The following is an 18,015-nucleotide window of genomic DNA, read 5'->3' as shown; positions in this document are numbered from 1 at the left end:
AGCGATGGAGTTCTCCAAAGGAGTGGGTGTAGATGGAGAAGAGACGGGGAGCTAGAACTGAACCTTGAGGGACCCACACAGTTAGGGGGTGGGAGGCAGAGGAGGAGCCCGTGAAAGAGCCTGAGAATGAGCAGCCAGAGAGATACAGGAGGAGAACCAGGAGAGGACGGTGTCAGTGAAGCCGAGGGTGGATAACGTTCCCGGGGGCGGTCGACAGTGTCGAAGGCAACCGAGAGGTTGAGGCGGATTGAGATGGAGATCCGGCCCTCCAGGAGAGTCGTAGCCAGGGCCGTGGGGGTGAAACGGGATGCCACTTGGGACCGCCAGACCCTCGAAGCTCAGAGGGCAGGGTTTGTGAGGCCCCCAACGGCCTCTGCCCCGCTTACCTGGAAATTCCTGATTATCTGGAAAATAATACTCCGTGAACTCGATGTGGATCGCAGAGACCTGGGGAGGAAGGTTGTGGAGTTTTCGGCTGCAGGAGAGGAGGGTGGCGGGCTTCCTGGTGGACTGACCGGCTGTAGACACCTAAGAGACCGAGAGCCCGTTAGTCGGAGGCTCGGAGGAGAGCGTGCTTGGAAGGGGCCCCGTTTGCCATCCCTCAGGCCCTGTTGTCAATCGACCCCTCAGCTCAGCCGACCTGAGAATTCAACAGATGGGGAACGGGGACCAAAATCTCCAAGAATTTCAATCGATCAATCAATCAATCACATTTACTGAGTGCTTATTGCGTGCAGATCGGTGTACTAAGCGTTTGGGAGAGTACAACATAACAATCTAATAGACACGTTCCCTGACCACAACCAGGTAAAGTCTACAGGGGAGAGCCAGGAGTGAGGGAGGCTGTTGTAGGAAAACACCATGGATCCCTAAAGTCTTCCTCAGTTTCTCATTCATTCAATCTTATCTATTGAGCACTTACTGTGTGCAGAGCACTGTACTGAGGAGCACTGTACTGAGTGCTTGGAAAGTACAGTTTGGCACACTTTCCCTCCCAGAGTCCATCTGGATTTCTCTGGGCCTGCTTTAGCCGACCGCTAGCTTCCTCCCCATAATAATAATAATGACGGTACTTGTATGTAACAAACACTGTCCTAAGCGCTAGGGTAGGTACAGGGTAATCAGGTCGTCCCACAAGAGGCTCGTGGTCTTCATCCCCATTTTCCAGATGAAGTAACTGAGGCACCGAGAAGTGAAGTGACTTGCCCAAAGTCACACAGCTGGCAAGTGGCAGCGCCGGAATTAGAACCCACGACCTCTGACTCCCCAGCCCGAGCTCTTGCCGCCGGGCCACGCCGTATCCCAGCCCCCTTCCCGTTACTCACCTGGTGGATGTCCAGGTCGTCGACACGCACCACTATGCCGCTGGAGCGAAGGCGGCTCCACGCCGGGAGTGGGAGCGGGCCGGGGCCGGGGGCCGGGGCCGCCGGCTGGCTTGGCGGAGGGCTCTTTTCTGGAGGACTCCTCAGCGGGCTGGAGAGAGGGTCTGCCAAACACAAAAGGCAGGAGGGACGAAGAGAGAAAGCCACATTTCAGGAAACAGACGCTTTGGAGTGGACACACACCCACCCACCCCCATCCCCTTCCCCCCTAGCTTGCTGGAAGAAAGTAATGATAATAATAATGTTGGTATTTGTTAAGCGCTTACTCTGTGCCGGGCACTGTTCTAAGCGCTGGGGGAGATACACGGTAATCAGGTCGTCCCACGTGGGGCTCACAGGCTTCAGCCCTATTTTACAGACGAGGTAACTGAGGCCCAGAGAAGTGAAGTGACTTGCCCAAGGGCATCCAGCTGATAAGTGACGGGGCCGGGATTGGAACCCACGACCTCTGACTCCCAAGCCCGGGCTCTTTCCGCTGAGCCACGCTGCTTCCCGAGGAACCTCCTCTCCTGATCCCGGGGAGCAATGGAGTAGGTTAGGTCAGGGAATGAAGCAAAATGGCACCACCCACTAGACCTCCACTGGGCTGAAGGGCAGCTCCAAGGCCCAGTGGAAAGAGCCCGGGCAGAGGACGTGGATTCTAATCCCGACGCTGCCCAACTCTTGCCGGGTGACCTTGGGCATGTCATTTGACTTTTCTGTGCCTCGGTTCCCTCATCTGTAAAATGGCGATGAAGACGGGAAGCCCCATGTGGGACAGGGACGGTGTCCAACCTGATTAGCTTCCACCTACCTCAGAGCTCCGAACGGTACCTAGCAAATAGTAAGCGTTTTAACAAATTCCACAATTATTATGATTAGGGTCTGCGTCCAACCTTCTACACTTGTACAGAAGCGCTTAGAACAGTGCTTGACGCGCTTACTATGCTTACTAAGTTACAGGGAAATCTCCCCAAGGAGCCAGGCAATCTCCTGCAGACAGTAGAAACGGCATGCTATAGTGGACAGAGCCCGGGCCTGGGAGTCGGAAGGTCAAGGGTTCCAATCTCGGCTCCGCCACTTGTCCGCTGTGTGACCTCGGGCAAGTCACTTCACCTCCTTGGGCCTCAGTTACCTCATCTGTGAAATGGGGATGGAGACTGTGAGTCCCACGTGGGACAGGGACCCAACCCGATTTTCCCCGTATCCATCCCAGCGCTCGGTACGGTGCCTGGCACAGAGTAAGCGCTTACCAAACACCACCATTATCATCAGTAGCAGTATCGAGGAGAGCCCCTGAGGTGAAGGGAGCTTGCATCGTTCTCTGTACCTCGCTTTCTCGGGAAGGAGGAATCCAACCCCGGGGGCCAAGCAGGGGGGTGGGTTCTTGTCGCCTCCTCGTTCCACTTCTCCATCTGCTTCTGAAAGTCCAGAACCAGCTTCTGGGCCCACTGGCCCCGAGTCTCCATGGCTTCGCAGTGTCGCACCCAGTGCTTACAGCTATCTCCTGCGCAACAGAACAACGAGCAGCTTTCAGGCCCGGGTCAGGATTCATTCAGTCGTATTTAGCGAGCGCTTACTGTGGTGCGGAACACTTGAATAAGCGCTTGGGAAAGAACGACAGAGCAATAAACAGACGCATTCCCTGCCCACGACGAGCTTACAGTCTAGGCCAGATTCCCGGTTATTCCCCTCTCCCGAGGCAAGGCCCAGAACACAGGTGCTAGTGGCTGCTGTTGGTTCATTCATGCAGTCGTGTTTACTGAGCGCTCACTGTGTGCAGAGCACTGTACTAAGCGCTCGAAAAGGACAATTCGGCAACAGATAGAGACCGTCCCTGCCCAACAACGGGCTCTCTGTTAAGAAGGGGGAGTCAGACAACAAAACAAAACAAGTAGACAGGCATCAATACCATCAAAATAAATAAAAAGAATCACTGTAAGCTCGTTGTGGGCAGGGAATGTGTCTGTTATATTGTGCTTTCCCAAGCGCTTAGTACAGCACTCTGCACACAGTAAGCACTCAACAAATATGATTGACTGACTCTAATCCCCCCTCTAGACTGTAAACCCACCGTGGGCAGGGAATTCTGTTATACTTTATTCTCCCGGGCACTTAGTACAGTGATCTTCACACGGTAAGCGCTCAGTAAATACCAGTGATTGATTGATTGATAGATACTCCACTTCTACTCCACTCCACTCCTCTAGACTGTAAGCTCCTTGTGGGTAGCGTACGTGTCTACCCCCTCTGCTATACCGTACTCTCCAAAGCGCTTAGTACAGTGCTCCGCACACAGTAAAGTGCTCAATAATTACCACTGATTGACTGATTGATACTCCACTTCTCCACTCCTCAAGACTCAAACTCATGAGCCGGGGACACGTCTACCAGCTGCGCTATACTACACTCTCATTCGTTCATTCATTCAATAGCATTTATTGAGCGCTTACTTTGTGCAGAGCACTGTACTGAGCGCTCGGAATGTACAATTCGGCAACAGATAGAGACAATCCCTGCACAGTGACGGGCTCACAGTCGAATCGGGGGATTCAGATGGCCCTCCCAAGCGCCTAGTACGGTGCTCTGCACGCAGTAAGTGCTCAGCAAATAGCACCGATCGATTGATCGATCCATGCTTCCTCGTGTCAGAGCGCTGCCAGCCTGTATAAGTTACCCCCTGGCTGCCTGGTGGGTGTCTCGTGTGACTTTCCAGGCTAATCCCGTCGCTTCACCCCCACACACCCCGTCCTCCCAAGGCTCCCTGAATGTCACGTTACCCCTAGCTGGGAGTCAGACCCAGAGCCTTTCAAAGTTAGCCTTGCCACGTAAGGAATCAAACCCTGACAGGCCGAGAGTTCCACGTCAGGCTCCGCAACTCCTCACGCCTAACCTTGACCCGAGTCATTCTGTGCCCTTGCCAGAAACACCTGCCCTGAAACTTGCACCTAACAGCAAAAGGAACCTTCTCGAAAGATCCACGACCCTGTAAACTCTTCCGAGGTAAGAGTTTTCTATCCGGCGTACGTCTCCCGGCACCGAGTTGCGGTGCTTCGCGACCGCGACGCCCGGAAAAATGTAACTTCCCCTCTGGGTGGGAACTAAACACGTGGCCCACCTCCCTTCTTCTACCGTCTCGGGCGGGCAAGGGCCGAGCCCAGAGACTCGGCTCCATCCCTCCGGGGTCTCCGGCGGGGTCTGATGGGGTCCCGTCCCACTCCCTCCCGCCGAGGCGACCCCCTACCTGCCCGGTGGAAAGGATAGTAGTCAAATGCCATCTTCCGGAAGGTGAGCTGCATGGCGCCACCCGACACTCTGTTCGCCGAGACACCTGGGGAGAAGAGGCAGGGTGACGGCTGCGACCCGTGATGTTACCCGAGCCCCGCCTGCCCAAAATTGAGGTTCTCCCAAGGGCAGTCTCAAAAGACCCGGAGTTCAAAGCCGGTAAAAGGAGAGATTCGCAGGGGGCAGAGAGAACGGGAGCCCTGATCCTAATAATAGTAAGGATGGTATCTGTTAAGCACTTACTATGTGTCAGGCACTGTACTGAGCGTAGGGGTGGACACAAACAAATAGAGATGGACACAGTCCCTGTCCCACGAGAGGCTCACAGTCTCAATACCCATTTTCCAGATGAGGGGACTAAGGCCCAGATAGGTGACGTTATTTGCCCAAGGTCACTCAGCAGACAAGAGGTGGCGCCGGGATTAGAATCCATGACCTTCTGACTCCCAGGCCCGTGCTCTATCTGCTACGCTACGCTGCTACGAGGGATCCTTAGGACCTCTGGGCTGTAAATTCCTTGAGGGCAGTAATCGGGTCTGCTAACTCTATTCTACTCTACCCGGTGCTGAAGACAGTGCTCTGCACGGAGTAAGGAGTCAATAAATACCAGATTGATAGAAGCCTTGGCGCTTGGGACTGCAATCTGCACCCAGTTAGCCCTCGGGGCCTTCCGGGAGTCAGAAGGACCTGGGTTCTAATGCCGGTTCTGCCGCTTGTCCGCTGTGTGACCTTGGGCAAGTCACTTTACTTCTCTGGGCTTCAGTTCCCTCACCTGTACAATGGGCGCGAAGACTGTGAGTTCCATGTGGGACATGGACTGTGCCCAGCCTATCTTCCATCTGACACCAGCGCTTAGGACAGTACCTGGCACATAGTAAGCACTTAAACACCATAAAAATAAATACATACATACATAAACAAGTACCACTGATTGAACACAATGACTGTGGGCCTCGTTAAGCACTTATTAACAAGCATTTAAGCACTTACTCTATGTTAAGCGCTGTATTAAACATTGGAAGAGATACAAGAGAACCAGGATGGACACAGTCCCTGGCCACGTGGGGCCTACAGTCTAAGTAGAAAGGAGCAGGATTTCATCTCCATTTTACAGATGAGGAAACCGAGGCCCAGAGAAGTGAAGTGACCGGCCCCAGGTCACACAGAGGAAATATGGAGGAGCTGGGATTAGAACCCAAGTCCTCGGACTCCAGGCCACCGCGCTTCCCGCTAGGCCTCGTTGCTTATTGTGGATATTGAAAATGAGAGCCCCAACGGAGTTTGAGGCTAGAGGGAAGGTGGGGGCTTTGGAGAGGGCAAATGTCCCAGAATCCACAAGGTAAAAAAGGGGAAATGACCCTCGGAACGGGGAAGTCTGCGGGTCAATCTGGATTCTAACACCCCAAGTCATCCATGGGAGACTCCACCTTCGGTGCTATTAATAAAAAATAGTGGAGGCATGGAAAGAGCACAGGCTTAGGAGTCAGAGGTCGTGGGTTCTAATCTCGGCTTCGCCACCCGTCAGCTGTGTGACTTTGGGCAAGTCACTTAACTCCTCAGCGCCTCAGTTACCTCATCTGGAAAAAGGGGATTAAGACTGTGAGCCCCAGGTGGGACAACCTGATTACCCTGTACCTCCCCCAGCGCTTAGAACAGTGCTCGGCACAAAATAAGTGCTTAACAAATACCATTATTATTATTATTATTATTATTATTAAGTGCTTATACACACCAAGCCCTCTACCAGATAATGAGATAACCAGATTGGACACAGCTCTCATCTCACCCCGGGCTCACCATTTCAGTAGGGAGGAAGCAGCATAGCCTAGTGGAGAGAGTATGGGGCTGGGAGTCAGAAGAACCTGGGTCCTAATCCCGGCTCCGCCACTTATCTGCCGGGTGACCTGGGGCAAGCCGCTTAACTTCTCTGGGCCTCAGTTCCCTCATCTGGAAAATGGGGATGAAGACTGTGAGCCCCACGTGGGACAACCTGCTGACCTTGTATCTCCCCCAGTGCTTAGAACAGTGCTTGGCACATAGTAAGTGCTTAACAAAGACCATCGTCATTATTATTATCGGCCAGATTATTCTGTATCTACCTCAGCGTTTGGTACAGTGCTTGGCATATATTCATTTATTCATTCAATCGTATTTATTAAGCGCTTACTGCGTGCAGAGCATGGTACTAAGCACTTGGGAAAGTACAGTACGGCAATAAAGAGAGACAGTCCCCGCCCACAACCAGCTCTCAGTCTGGAGAGGCAGCGTGGCTTAGTGGAAAGAGCCCAGGTTTAGGAATCAGAGGTCGTGAGTTCTAATCCCGGCCCCGCCACTTGTCAGCTGGGTGACTTTGGGCAAATCACTTCACTTCCCTGGGCCCCAGTGACCTCATCTGGAAAATGGAGACTAAGACTCTGAGCCCTACGTGGAACAACCTGATTATCGTGTCTCTGCCCCAGCGCTTAGAAGAGTGCTCGGCACACAGTAAGCGCTTAACAAACACCATCATTATTATTATTAGAGGGGATGGAAGTGCTTAGCAAATACTTGTGCTTAACCAACCCCAAAATCATTGTGCTCGATCGGCGGTATTTATTTATTTATGTATTTATTTTTATGGTATTCGTCAAGTGCTCACATGGGCGGCCCCCCTCCGATCTCTGGCTGGGCGGGTCCCCTCGCTGTCTCGCCCGACTCGGTACCTGTCTCCCGCGACCGGCTGTCGTCACAGATGTGCAGGTCGAGGCGGGAGATCATCAGGTGGTAGGAGGATTCCTTCACGTCAAACTTCTCGAAGTACTGGCCGAGGCTGCTGCTGGTACCGCCGCTCCCGCCTCCGCCGCTCTGCCCGCCGGCCAACGCCTGTGCCCAGGACTGCTGGGCACTGGGGGCGGGCGGGGTGAGCTGCAACCGACGACAGTTTGGGACGGGGTTCTCGGGTCTCGCCTTCCTTGTGCGCCTGCCGCCCACCGCCTCCGCACCTGTCCGTCCTTGAAGGTCACGGACCCTGTCTATTTTCCATCTATTTTCTCTTTCTCTCCCCAGAGCTCAGTACCCTACTCAATAAATCCTATTTCTGTACCTCGATCTTGCCTGTCTCGCTGCCGACCCCTCACCCGTGTCCTGCCTCGGGCTTGGAACGCTCTCCCTCCTCATTTTCTGACAGTTCCTCTCCCCACCCTCAGAGCTTTAGTGAAGGCCCATCTCCTCCAAGAGGCCTTCCCAGACTAAGCCCTCCTTTCCTCTTCTCCCACTCCCTTCTGCATTTCCCTGTCTTGTTCCTTTTATTCATCCCCTCCCCCCCCCAGTGCCATATCACTTATGAACATATCTATCATTTATTCCTATTAATGTCTGTCTCCCCTTCTAGACTGTAAGCTTGGTCGGTCAGGGAATGCGTCTGTTGTTGCGCTGTACCATCCTGAGTGCTTAATAGAGTGCTCTGCACAGAGCAAGCATTTAATAAAAATCCACCTCCGCATCAGACAGAAACTCCTTACCGTCAGCCTTAAAGCGGTCGATCCCCTTGCCCCCTCCTACCTCACCGCGCTACTGTCCTACTACAACCCAACCCACACACTTCGCTCCTCTAATGCCAACTTACTCACTGTGCTTCGATCTTATTCATTCATTCAGTAGCATTTATTGAGCACTTACTATGTGCAGAGCACTGTACTAAGCGCTCACAGCCAAACCCTCCACCACATCCTCCCTCCGGCCTGGAACGCCCTCCCTCCTCAAACCTGACAGTGACTCTTTCCCTACATCAAAGGCCCATCTCCTCCAAGAAGCCTTCCCTGACTAAGCCCCCTCTTCCTCTTCTCCCACTCCCTTCTGCGTCGCCCTGACTTGCTGCCTTTATCCGTCCACCCCTCCCAGTCCCACAGTACTTCTGTACGTATCTGTTAATTATTTAATACCCATCTCCCCCTCTAGACTGTAAGCTCACTGTGGGCAGGGAAAGTGTCTCTTTAATGTTAGACTGTACTCTCCCAAGCACTTAGCACAGTGCTCGGCACACAGTAAGCGCTCAATAAATACCAATGAATGAATGAATGAATCTGTCTCTCCCTCTAGACATTATGCCCGTAAACTCATTATGGGCAGGGAACGTGACTACCAACTCTGTTACACTTTACTCTCCCAAGCGCTTAGTACAGTGGTCTGCACCCAGCATGGACTCAATAAATACAATTGATTGATTAATTACTACTGATTCTACTACTCCCAATGAAATCTTAGAGAAGCAGCGAGGCTTGGGAGTCAGAGATCATGGGTTCTAATCCCGACTCTGCCGCTTGTCAGTTATGTGACCTTGGCCATGTCACTTCACTTCTCTGGGTCTCAGTTTCCTCATCTGTAGAAAGGGGATGAAGACTGTGAGCCCTACGTGGGACAATCCGATTACCTTGTATCTACCCCAGCGTTGAGAACAGTGCTTGGCACATAGTAAGTGCTTAACGAATACCGACATTATTATTACTATTAAAACTTGGCCCTCGGGACCAGCCTGGTGCTGGTCCCAGATGCCAGGGTACTTTTGGCTGGGCCAAACTTAAAGGCGGACAGAGCCAGATGGTGTCCTGGCAGAGTCAAAATATCCCTTCCCTCAGCACCCCATCTCTTGGTTACGCACCGGCAATCCCCAATCCCCTCGGAGGGGCCGCACCCAGGGTGACCGAGTGGTCTCAAGCCCCCTGACGCCATTCACCTCGGACCCGGGCCCCGCCTCTCCTTCCGGAGTTGGCGGAACCCATTCTCGCCCGATCCGGACGCCATCACCCAGGGTCAGAACGCGCCGCTCCAGGATCGATAGCTCAGGCGTCACCGCTTGGTGGAACAGCCGAAGCTTGCGTTCGTCAGTCGGTCGATCTTATTTACCGAGCACGTACTGCGTACGGAGCACTGTACTAAGCGCTTGGGAGAGTACGACCTAACAATGTGGGCGAGGAAAGTGTCTGTTTATTGTTCTAGTCTACTCTCTCAAGCACTCGGTAAAGTGCTCTGCACTCGGGAAGCACTCAATAAATATGACTGAATGAATGAAGAATGAACGGACGCATTCCCTGCCCACAACGAGCTTACAGTTTAGAGGAAGAGGTGTTCGGGACGAGGCCGACTGGCCGGGGATTAAAACTCTTTAAAGTGATTTGAAGGGATTTAAATTGGCCAGGATTAAATTCGCTCTGTCCCCTGGGACTGTCCTCTCGGTAGGTCTGTGGCCCGGGCCCGCTGACCGGCCCCCCCCGAAGGAATCCGGCCCGGCCCCTCTATTTACCTGCACTGGTTCCGGGGCCAGGCTCTTCCTCTGCTGGGCGGCTCTCTCCATAGCTTCGCTCAGGGACTCGGCGTACTTCATCATGGCCTTCAGCTGGGAGTCGGTCAGCACCCAAAGGAGGTCATCCAGGAGAAACATCAGCTTGGAAGCCATGACGTTGCAGTCCTTGGTCTGCGGGAGACATGGAGAACTTGGGACCTCCCGGTTCGATCAATAATTGATAATAATTATGGTACTTTATTATAATTATAGTCATTATTATAGTATTTATTAAGCGGTTACTATGTGCCAGGCACTGTACTAAGTGCTGGGATGGATATTTGCAAATTGGGTTGGACACAGTCCCTGTCCCATGTGGGGCTCACAGTCTCAATCCCCATTTTACAGATGAGGGAACTGAGACCCAGAGAAGTGAAGTGACTTGCCCAACGTCACACGGCAGGCAAGTGGCTTGTTAAACGCTTACTATGTGCCAAGCACTGTTCTAAAACTCTGGGGTAGATATGAGTCAATCCGGATGGACACAGTTCCGACTCCACGCAGGGCTCACGCTCTTAATCCCCCTTATGCAGATGAGGTCACTGAGGCCCAGAGAAATTAAGTGACTCGCCCAAGATCACAGAGCAGACATAATAATAATAATAATAATAATAATAACGTTGGTATTTGTTAAGCACTTACTATGTGCCGAGCACTGTTCTAAGCGCTGGGGTAGACACAGGGGAATCGGGATGTCCCACGCGGGGCTCACAGTCTTAATCCCCATTTTACAGATGAGGTAACTGAGGCCCAGAGAAGTGAAGTGACTTGCCCACAGTCACACAGCTGACAAGTGGCAGAGCTGGGATTCGAACTCATGACCTCTGACTCCAAAGCCCGTGCTCTTTCCACTGAGCCACGCTGCTTGCGGAGCTGGGATTAGAACCCAGGTCCTTGTTACTCCCAGGCTCTTGCTCCATCCAGTGAGCCACGGTCCCTGTCCAACACGGGGTCACTCCTTCCCAACTGGTCTCGGGGCAGGACCCACATGGGAACCAGTGAAGCCTGGATCTGCCCTTCTTCAAACGTTTTCATCTCCTCCTCAAATCCCCTTCCTCCCCCATCTTTTGCCCCTAATGATCTAGCCATCTACTTCATTGAAACAATTGACACCATCAGGCGTGAGCTCCCTAAAATCTCCCCGACTCCTCTCCAGTCCCTCCCTCCTCCTGCCCCTTCTTCAACTATCCCATCCTTCCCGGCCGTAGGTCAAGAGGAGGTCTCCTGCCTTCTCTCAAAATCCACCCCTTCCGCCTGAGCGTCTGACACTATCCCTTCGCGCCTTATCAAATCGCTTGCCCCCTCCCGTCCTTCCCTGACCGCCATCTTCAACTGTTCACTCTCCAGTGGCTTCTGCCCCTCTGCTTTCAAACGTGCTCATGTCTCCTCTATCCTAAAAAGACCCTCCCTTGACTCCAAGGCTCCCTCCGGTTATCACCCCATCTCCCTCCTACCACGCCTCTCCAAACTCCTTAAGCGAGTTGTCCGCACCTGCTGTCTCCAGTTCCAGTTCCGCCCCTCCAATTCTCTCCTTGACCCCCTCCGATCTGGCTTCCATCCCCTTCCCTCCCCTGGAACCAACTTCTCAAAGTTCACCAATGATCTCCTTCTAATGCCATCTTTCTCCTCCTCGACCTCTCAGCTGCCCATGACTTTCTCAACCTCCCCCTTCTCCTGGAAACATTAACAAACCTTGGCTTCACTGAACCTCGGCTTCTTCTCCTATTTCTCCGGCCATTCATTCTCAATTTCCTTCTCAGACTCCTCCTCTGCCTTCCACCCCCTAACTTTGGGAGACCCTCACTGTTCAGTTCTGGGTCCCCTTCTATTCCCCGTCTTCATCCACTCCCTTGGAGAACTCATTCACTCAATGGCTTCAACTACCATTTCTATGAGTTATCATTATTATTATTATTATTATTATTATTATTAACAGGGTTCAATTCACCAGTCAGCACTGCCAAAGAGGAGGGAAAGCGATGCTCCAGGCTGCGATCTCCATGCGGGACAGGACCTGTGTCTGACCTGATGTAGAAATCGAAGCAGCGTGGCTCACTGGAAAGAGCACGGGCTTTGGAGCCAGAGGTCATGGGTTCGAACCCCGGCTCTACCACTTGTCAGCTGTGTGACTTTGGGCAAGTCACTTAACTTCTCGGTGCCTCAGTTACCTCATCTGTAAAATGGGGATTACGACTGTGAGCCCCACGTGGGACAACCTGATTCCCCTGTGTCTACCCCAGCGCTTAGAACAGTGCTCGGCACATAGTAAGCGCTTAACAAATACCAACATTATTATTATTATTATTATTATTACCCCAGTGCTCAATACAGGGCGTGGCACATCTCTTCTTCAAAAGCCGTCAAGTCGTTTCCGACCCACAGCGACTCCATGGTCACACCCTCTTCAGAGAGTCCCACCTTCTGTCAAAAGGTCGTTCTGGTATCCGCAGAGTTTTCTTCAATTCCACTATTTCCACCAGGCCTCGCTACTTCCCTAATTCGGGGAGAGGGGTTCCCGTTCGTGTTGCTGCTGGCCTTTCAACTCCCTGCTTCCTGGTGGCCCTCAGAAAATACTGGAGAAAGACGGTAGCCACATCTTTAAACAGAGAGTCGCCTCTTACTGAGGAGACGAGGATGTGTGAGGAACCTCGGCCCCTTAAAGGTCAGTCTCCTGTTGCCCTGGCTACTGGACAGAGGTCAGTGGCTGAGAGCCACTCAACCTTTTTTTTATGGTATTCGTTACGTGCTTACTATGTGCCGGGCACCGTTCGAAACGCTGGGGTAGATACAGAGTAATTAGGTTCCACGTCCCACGAGGGGCTCTCGGTCTTAATCCCCATCTTATAGATGAGGGAACTAAGGCCCAGAGGGGTGAAGTGACTCATCCAAGGTCACACAGCAGATAAGTGGGAGAGCCAGGATTAAAACCCAGTTCCTTCTAACTCCCAGGCCCGGCCACACGGCTTCACTATCGTCATTGTTATTATTACTATACTTCATAGATACTCACTCTTCTCTTGAGAGCTATCTGGATCCTGCCCTGGTTGGTGATGAGTCTCAGTGGCGTGGTGATCGGTTCCTGATCACCATTGTCTGTGGCGTCTGCCTCTATCCGAAGAGTCTGCCACGTTAGTTCCTTAAATGTCAAAACCTACCCAGAGAGAGACAGACAGAAGCACACAGAGAGAAGGGGGTGGGTGGGGAAGAGAAGAAAACACATTCCATTTTGAGTATATGCCACTGACACCACTGACAATTTGTCAAGCTGAGATTTAGAACCCTGCCATCACAAGAAAGACGATCCTATCCCCTTCCCAATTTAAAGAGAAACTGACTGTTGAAGGCAGGTAGAGTGCACTTGAACCCAGAATCACGGAACGGGAACATTGGTGGCGGTTGGGTGGCGGGGACGGTTCCTGAAGATGGCGGCTGTCCGAGGGAAATGTTCAAGCAGGAACAAAAACACTCGCTTTCTCCACCACTCTCCCGTATGTCTTTCCACTTCCACACCCTTCCCTCGCCTCGGTGGAATCAAGCCCTTCCCTCTGCCCTCAGATACCTCTCCTCAGTGGATTCACACCCTCCCCTGTCCCCGAAACGCCACGACTGTCCCCTCTTCAGCGGACTCATACCCTCCCCTGTGCGCCCAAAAGTGACGGCTGTCCCCTCTCCTCGGTGGACTCATGATCCCCGAAAGGCCGGGACCGTCCCCTCTCCCCGATGGACTCATATCCCCCCCGTGCCCCCAAAAGCCACGGCTATCCCCCCTCCTCGGTGGACCCAGACCACCGCCTCCCACGCCCCCAAAGGCCAGGGCTGTCACCTCTCCTCGGTGGGGATCCGTGATGCGCGTGAAGCGGAGGTCACTCTGCTGCCAACTGGGGTTGACGCTGTAGCCTTGGAGCTGCCAGAGCTCAAAGGAAGCGTGGAATGCCTTGGAGTGAATCTTGATGGTGATGGAGTTGACGACAATAAACATGCCCTCCACTACCTTCTCGGCGAAGCCATACTCACTGCAGGGAGAGAAGGGACAGGGATGGAGGGTTAGCCCGGGGCGGCACCTTCGGGCAACAGAGGGGCAAGTGAACTGGAGGAGATCCTCCAGCCACCTTCCCTAAATAAACGGCTACTAAACCCATCAGTCTCTGGACCCTGGACATCAAAGAACTGTTTGGGAGAACTCGGAATAAAGGCGCACTGGACCTGGGCAACGAGGTTTTGCTATTTGGGGGGAAGGGGAACGTTGGGAAGGATAGAAGGATGGGCCGACGGCAAAATCCGCCCGCTCCAAGAGTTTATTGGCCGTTTTATTGTTTCAGTCTGAATGCGAATTGTTTTAGCCCTTCCTGGGGTCTTCCTCAAGAGGGTTTTCCTGATGATACTTTCCTAGATTTTACGCTCGTTGCGGGCAGGGAGTATGTCTGTTTATTGTTACATCGTACTCTCCCAGGTGTTTGGTACGGTGCTCTGCACACGGTAAGCGCACAATAAATACGATTGAACGAATGACACCTTGTTTCTCCCAGCACCTTCTCCCTTCTGTGTGGTCCCTACACTCGGATCTGGGGCCTTTGGGCATTTGATATTCGCCCCACCCTCCATCCCACAGCCCTTAGGTACATACATCTAAATTATATATTACAAATTCCTTATTTATTCATCGTAATGTCCGTCTACCCCTCTAGACTCTAAGCTTGTTACGGGCAGGGAACGTGACCGCTTATTCTGTTGTATTGCACTCTCCAGGTTCTGCTCTGCACATAGTAAGCGGTCAAAATTGGGAAGCAGCGTGGCTCAGTGGAAAGAGCATGGGCTTGGGAGTCAGAGGTCATGGGTTTGAATCCCAGCTCTGCCACTTGGCAGCTGTGTGACTATGCGCAAGTCAGTTAACGTCTCTGTGCCTCAATTGTCTCATCCGTAAAATGGGGTTTAAGACTGTGATCTTCACGTGGGACAACCTGATTACCCTGTATCTACCCTAGCGCTTAGAACAGTGCTCTGCACATAGTAGGCGCTTAACAAATACCAACATTAATTAATCGAGAAGCAGCGTGGCTCAGTGGAAAGAGCACGGGCTTTGGAGTCAGGGCTCATGAGTTCGAATCCCAGCTCTGCCACTTGTCGGCTGTGTGACTGTGGGCAAGTCACTTAACTTCTCTGTGCCTCAGTTCCCTCATCTGTAAAATGGGGATTAAGACTGTGAGCCCCACGTGGGACAACCTGATTCCCCTATGTCTACCCCAGCGCTTAGAACAGTGCTCGGCACCTAGTAAGCGCTTAACAAATAACATTATTATTATTATTATAATTAATTAAATACCACTGATTGATTCCAGGTCAGTCCTGCTGGGTTTGCACTTCTCTACAGGCAAAGAGTAGAAGTTGCCAAAGGGGGGGTCCAGAAAGAGAGTTTTTAGGCCTCTTCCAAAGCCGTGAAGAGCTACAACTGACTGCCAATACAGAGTCTGACTGGAGGCAGAGACGGAATTGCCGTCACTGTTTCTTCATTGTTACTGTTACTCTGCTTGTTCATTCTCTCTGGTTGTAACCCTAAAGTGAAGAAATATCACCGTTGCCTAGTGGAAAGAGCCAGGGCCTGAGAGACAGAGGACCTGGGTCCTAGTCCCGCTCCGCCACTCGACTGTTGCGTGACCCTGGGCAAGTCACTTCATTTCTCCGGACCTCAGTTTCCTCCCCTATAAAACGGGGGGCCAGTATCGCCTATTTAGACTGTGAGTCTAATGAGGGGCAGGGATTTTATTTGTCCTAATTATCTTGTATCTACTCCAGTGCTTAGAACAGTGCTTGACACAAAGCAAATGCCTGACCAATTCATTCAATAGTATTGAGCGCTTACTAGATGCAGAGCACTGTACTAAGCGCTTGAAAAGTACAATTCGGCAACAGACTGAGACAATCCCTGCCCACTGCTATTATTAAATCATTATTTTTATCCTCATCATCCACTCATCCTCCAGTCTGTAAGCTCAGTATGGGCAGGGGATACGTCTGCTAATTCTGTTAGACCGCACTCTCCCAAGCGCTAGGAACATAGTAAGCATTCAATTAATACCACGGATTGATCGATCGCCAAGAAATCTCCGGAGATGAACAAGACTCAAAGAGAGCGTCAGGGATAACCGGAGGGCTCGCCGATCAACTGACCTCTGTCCGGCAGCCAGGGCAATAGGAGACTGTCCATTAGGGGGTCGAGGTTCCTCGCACGTCCGCATCTCCACCTCCACCTTATCCAGGCACTGCAAAGGACGGTCAGGAAGAAGTGACTATGTGGTCGACGGTTTGGCTACCACCCTTATCAGGTATTTTCTGAGGGCCACCAGAAAGGGGAGTGGACGTTGAAAGGCCAGCAGCAACACGAAAGGAAACCTGTCTCTCCAAATTGGGGAAGCGGCGTGGCCCGGTGGAAGAGGTCCGGGCCTGGGAGTCAGAGGACCTGGGTTCTAATCCCGGCTCCGCCATCTACCTGTCGTGTATTCTTGGGGGAGTCACAAATTCGCTGTTCCGGGCTTGTTGTGGGCAGGGAATGTGTCTGTTATACCGTACCCTCTCAAGCACTCAATACAGCGCTCTGCACACAGTAAGCGTTCAATAAATACAACTGACTGATTGGCTCAGTTCCCTCATCTGTAAAATGGGATGCAATATCTCTTCTCCTTCTTACTTAGGTTGTGAGTCCTGTGCGGCAACTGGTTATCCTGCATCTACCCCAGCGCTTAGTACAGTATTGGGTATATAGTAAATACTGGACCAATACCACTATTATTAGTATCATCATTACTATTATCGTTCTTACTAAGAACGATAATAATAATAATTAGCTGGGGCCACTTCCCTTTCTGTTCTCCTAATTCGATCAATTCTATCACAGGATATGTTCTCCTATACGTTCTGGCTGGAAATTAACGACAGACAGAGCACGTGTTTCTGTCCGGACATAGCCCCAAGGGGGGTTGGAAGACGCAGTTACACGCCCGTGTGCACCCCTGGATGTGGGGAGGGTACTCCACCCTGGAGAAGCAGTGTAGCTTAGCGGAAAGAGCAAGGGCTTGGGAGTCCGAGGTCGTGGGTTCTAATCCCAGCTCTGCCACTTGTCAGCTGGGTGACTCGGGGCAAGTCACTTCACTTCTCTATACCTCAGTTCCCTCATCTGGAAAATGGGGATGAAGCCTGTGAGCCCCACGTGTGGCAACCAACCTGATGACCTTGAATCTAACCCCAGAGCTTAGAACAGTGCTCGGCACAGAGTAAGCGCTTAACAAATACCATCAACATTATTACTATTATTACTCAATGTGGTTTTCCTTAACGAGGAGCTGTGTAACGATGCAACTTCCATGTCAGAAGAGAACTGGGACATAAAACCTCCCTTGGCCACGACCGACAATCCTTCTCTCCACCTTCAAAGTCTAACTTTCAGGCCCATCTCCTCCGAGAGACCTGCCCCGACTGAGTCCTCCTTTCCTCTTCTCCCACTTCCTTCTGCGTCACTCTTGTGCTTGGATTTGCTCTCTTCACTCACCCCTCCCTCAGCCCCACAATACTTATGTCCAAGGCTGCCATTTATTTATATTAATGTCTGCCTTGCCCTCTAGACGGTAAGCTCATCGTGGGTAGGGAGTGTGTCTGCCAATTTGATTACACTGTACTCTTCCAAGAGCTTAGTCCAGTGCTCTGCACAGAGTGAGCGCTCAATAAATACCAATGAACGGTGCTTGGCACATAGTAAGCGCCTAACAAATACCATCATCATTATTATTATTATCGTTTAATAGAATCCCAGGGTGAGCATACCATTTTAAAGACCTTCCTTTCTGTGAAGGAAACAGGCCACACGGGTATTCTCGGAGGCCAGACCTTTTCACCGGCTTCCGGATGAAAACTAGATTTTTCCCTCAGAGCTACATGTTCCTACGCGTGCACCGAATAGCCGAGGCTTGTCAAGTGCACTAGGATTTTCTCAGGATCAAACAGCGGGACTGAGAACTGGTAAGAGAAGACAGAGTCCTCACTTCAGAGGCTCAGCTCTAACCA

General features: G+C 52.0%; 1 protein-coding gene across 2 annotated transcripts in view; it reads right to left on the bottom strand.

Moving 5' to 3' along the window:
• Positions 1-18,015, bottom strand: part of UHRF1BP1 (UHRF1 binding protein 1) — a 57,729-nt gene that overhangs the window by 19,379 nt on the left and 20,335 nt on the right. For both annotated transcript variants that reach the window (XR_005660160.1, XM_029068737.2), the window contains exons 4-12: positions 16,129-16,220; positions 13,787-13,976; positions 12,974-13,114; positions 9,925-10,095; positions 7,349-7,550; positions 4,606-4,692; positions 2,692-2,868; positions 1,326-1,486; positions 387-528 (exon numbers count right to left, since the gene is read on the bottom strand). Coding sequence is in view for 1 of the 2 variants with exons in the window: in XM_029068737.2 (XP_028924570.1) it covers positions 387-528; positions 1,326-1,486; positions 2,692-2,868; positions 4,606-4,692; positions 7,349-7,550; positions 9,925-10,095; positions 12,974-13,114; positions 13,787-13,976; positions 16,129-16,220 (1,363 nt within the window). In the remaining variant the exon portion in view is untranslated. The remainder of the gene's footprint in view (positions 1-386; positions 529-1,325; positions 1,487-2,691; positions 2,869-4,605; positions 4,693-7,348; positions 7,551-9,924; positions 10,096-12,973; positions 13,115-13,786; positions 13,977-16,128; positions 16,221-18,015) is intronic.

Source organism: Ornithorhynchus anatinus, chromosome 7, assembly GCF_004115215.2.
Source record: "Ornithorhynchus anatinus isolate Pmale09 chromosome 7, mOrnAna1.pri.v4, whole genome shotgun sequence".
Classification (NCBI taxonomy): domain Eukaryota; kingdom Metazoa; phylum Chordata; class Mammalia; order Monotremata; family Ornithorhynchidae; genus Ornithorhynchus; species Ornithorhynchus anatinus.
This window is presented reverse-complemented; position numbering and strand designations above follow the sequence as displayed.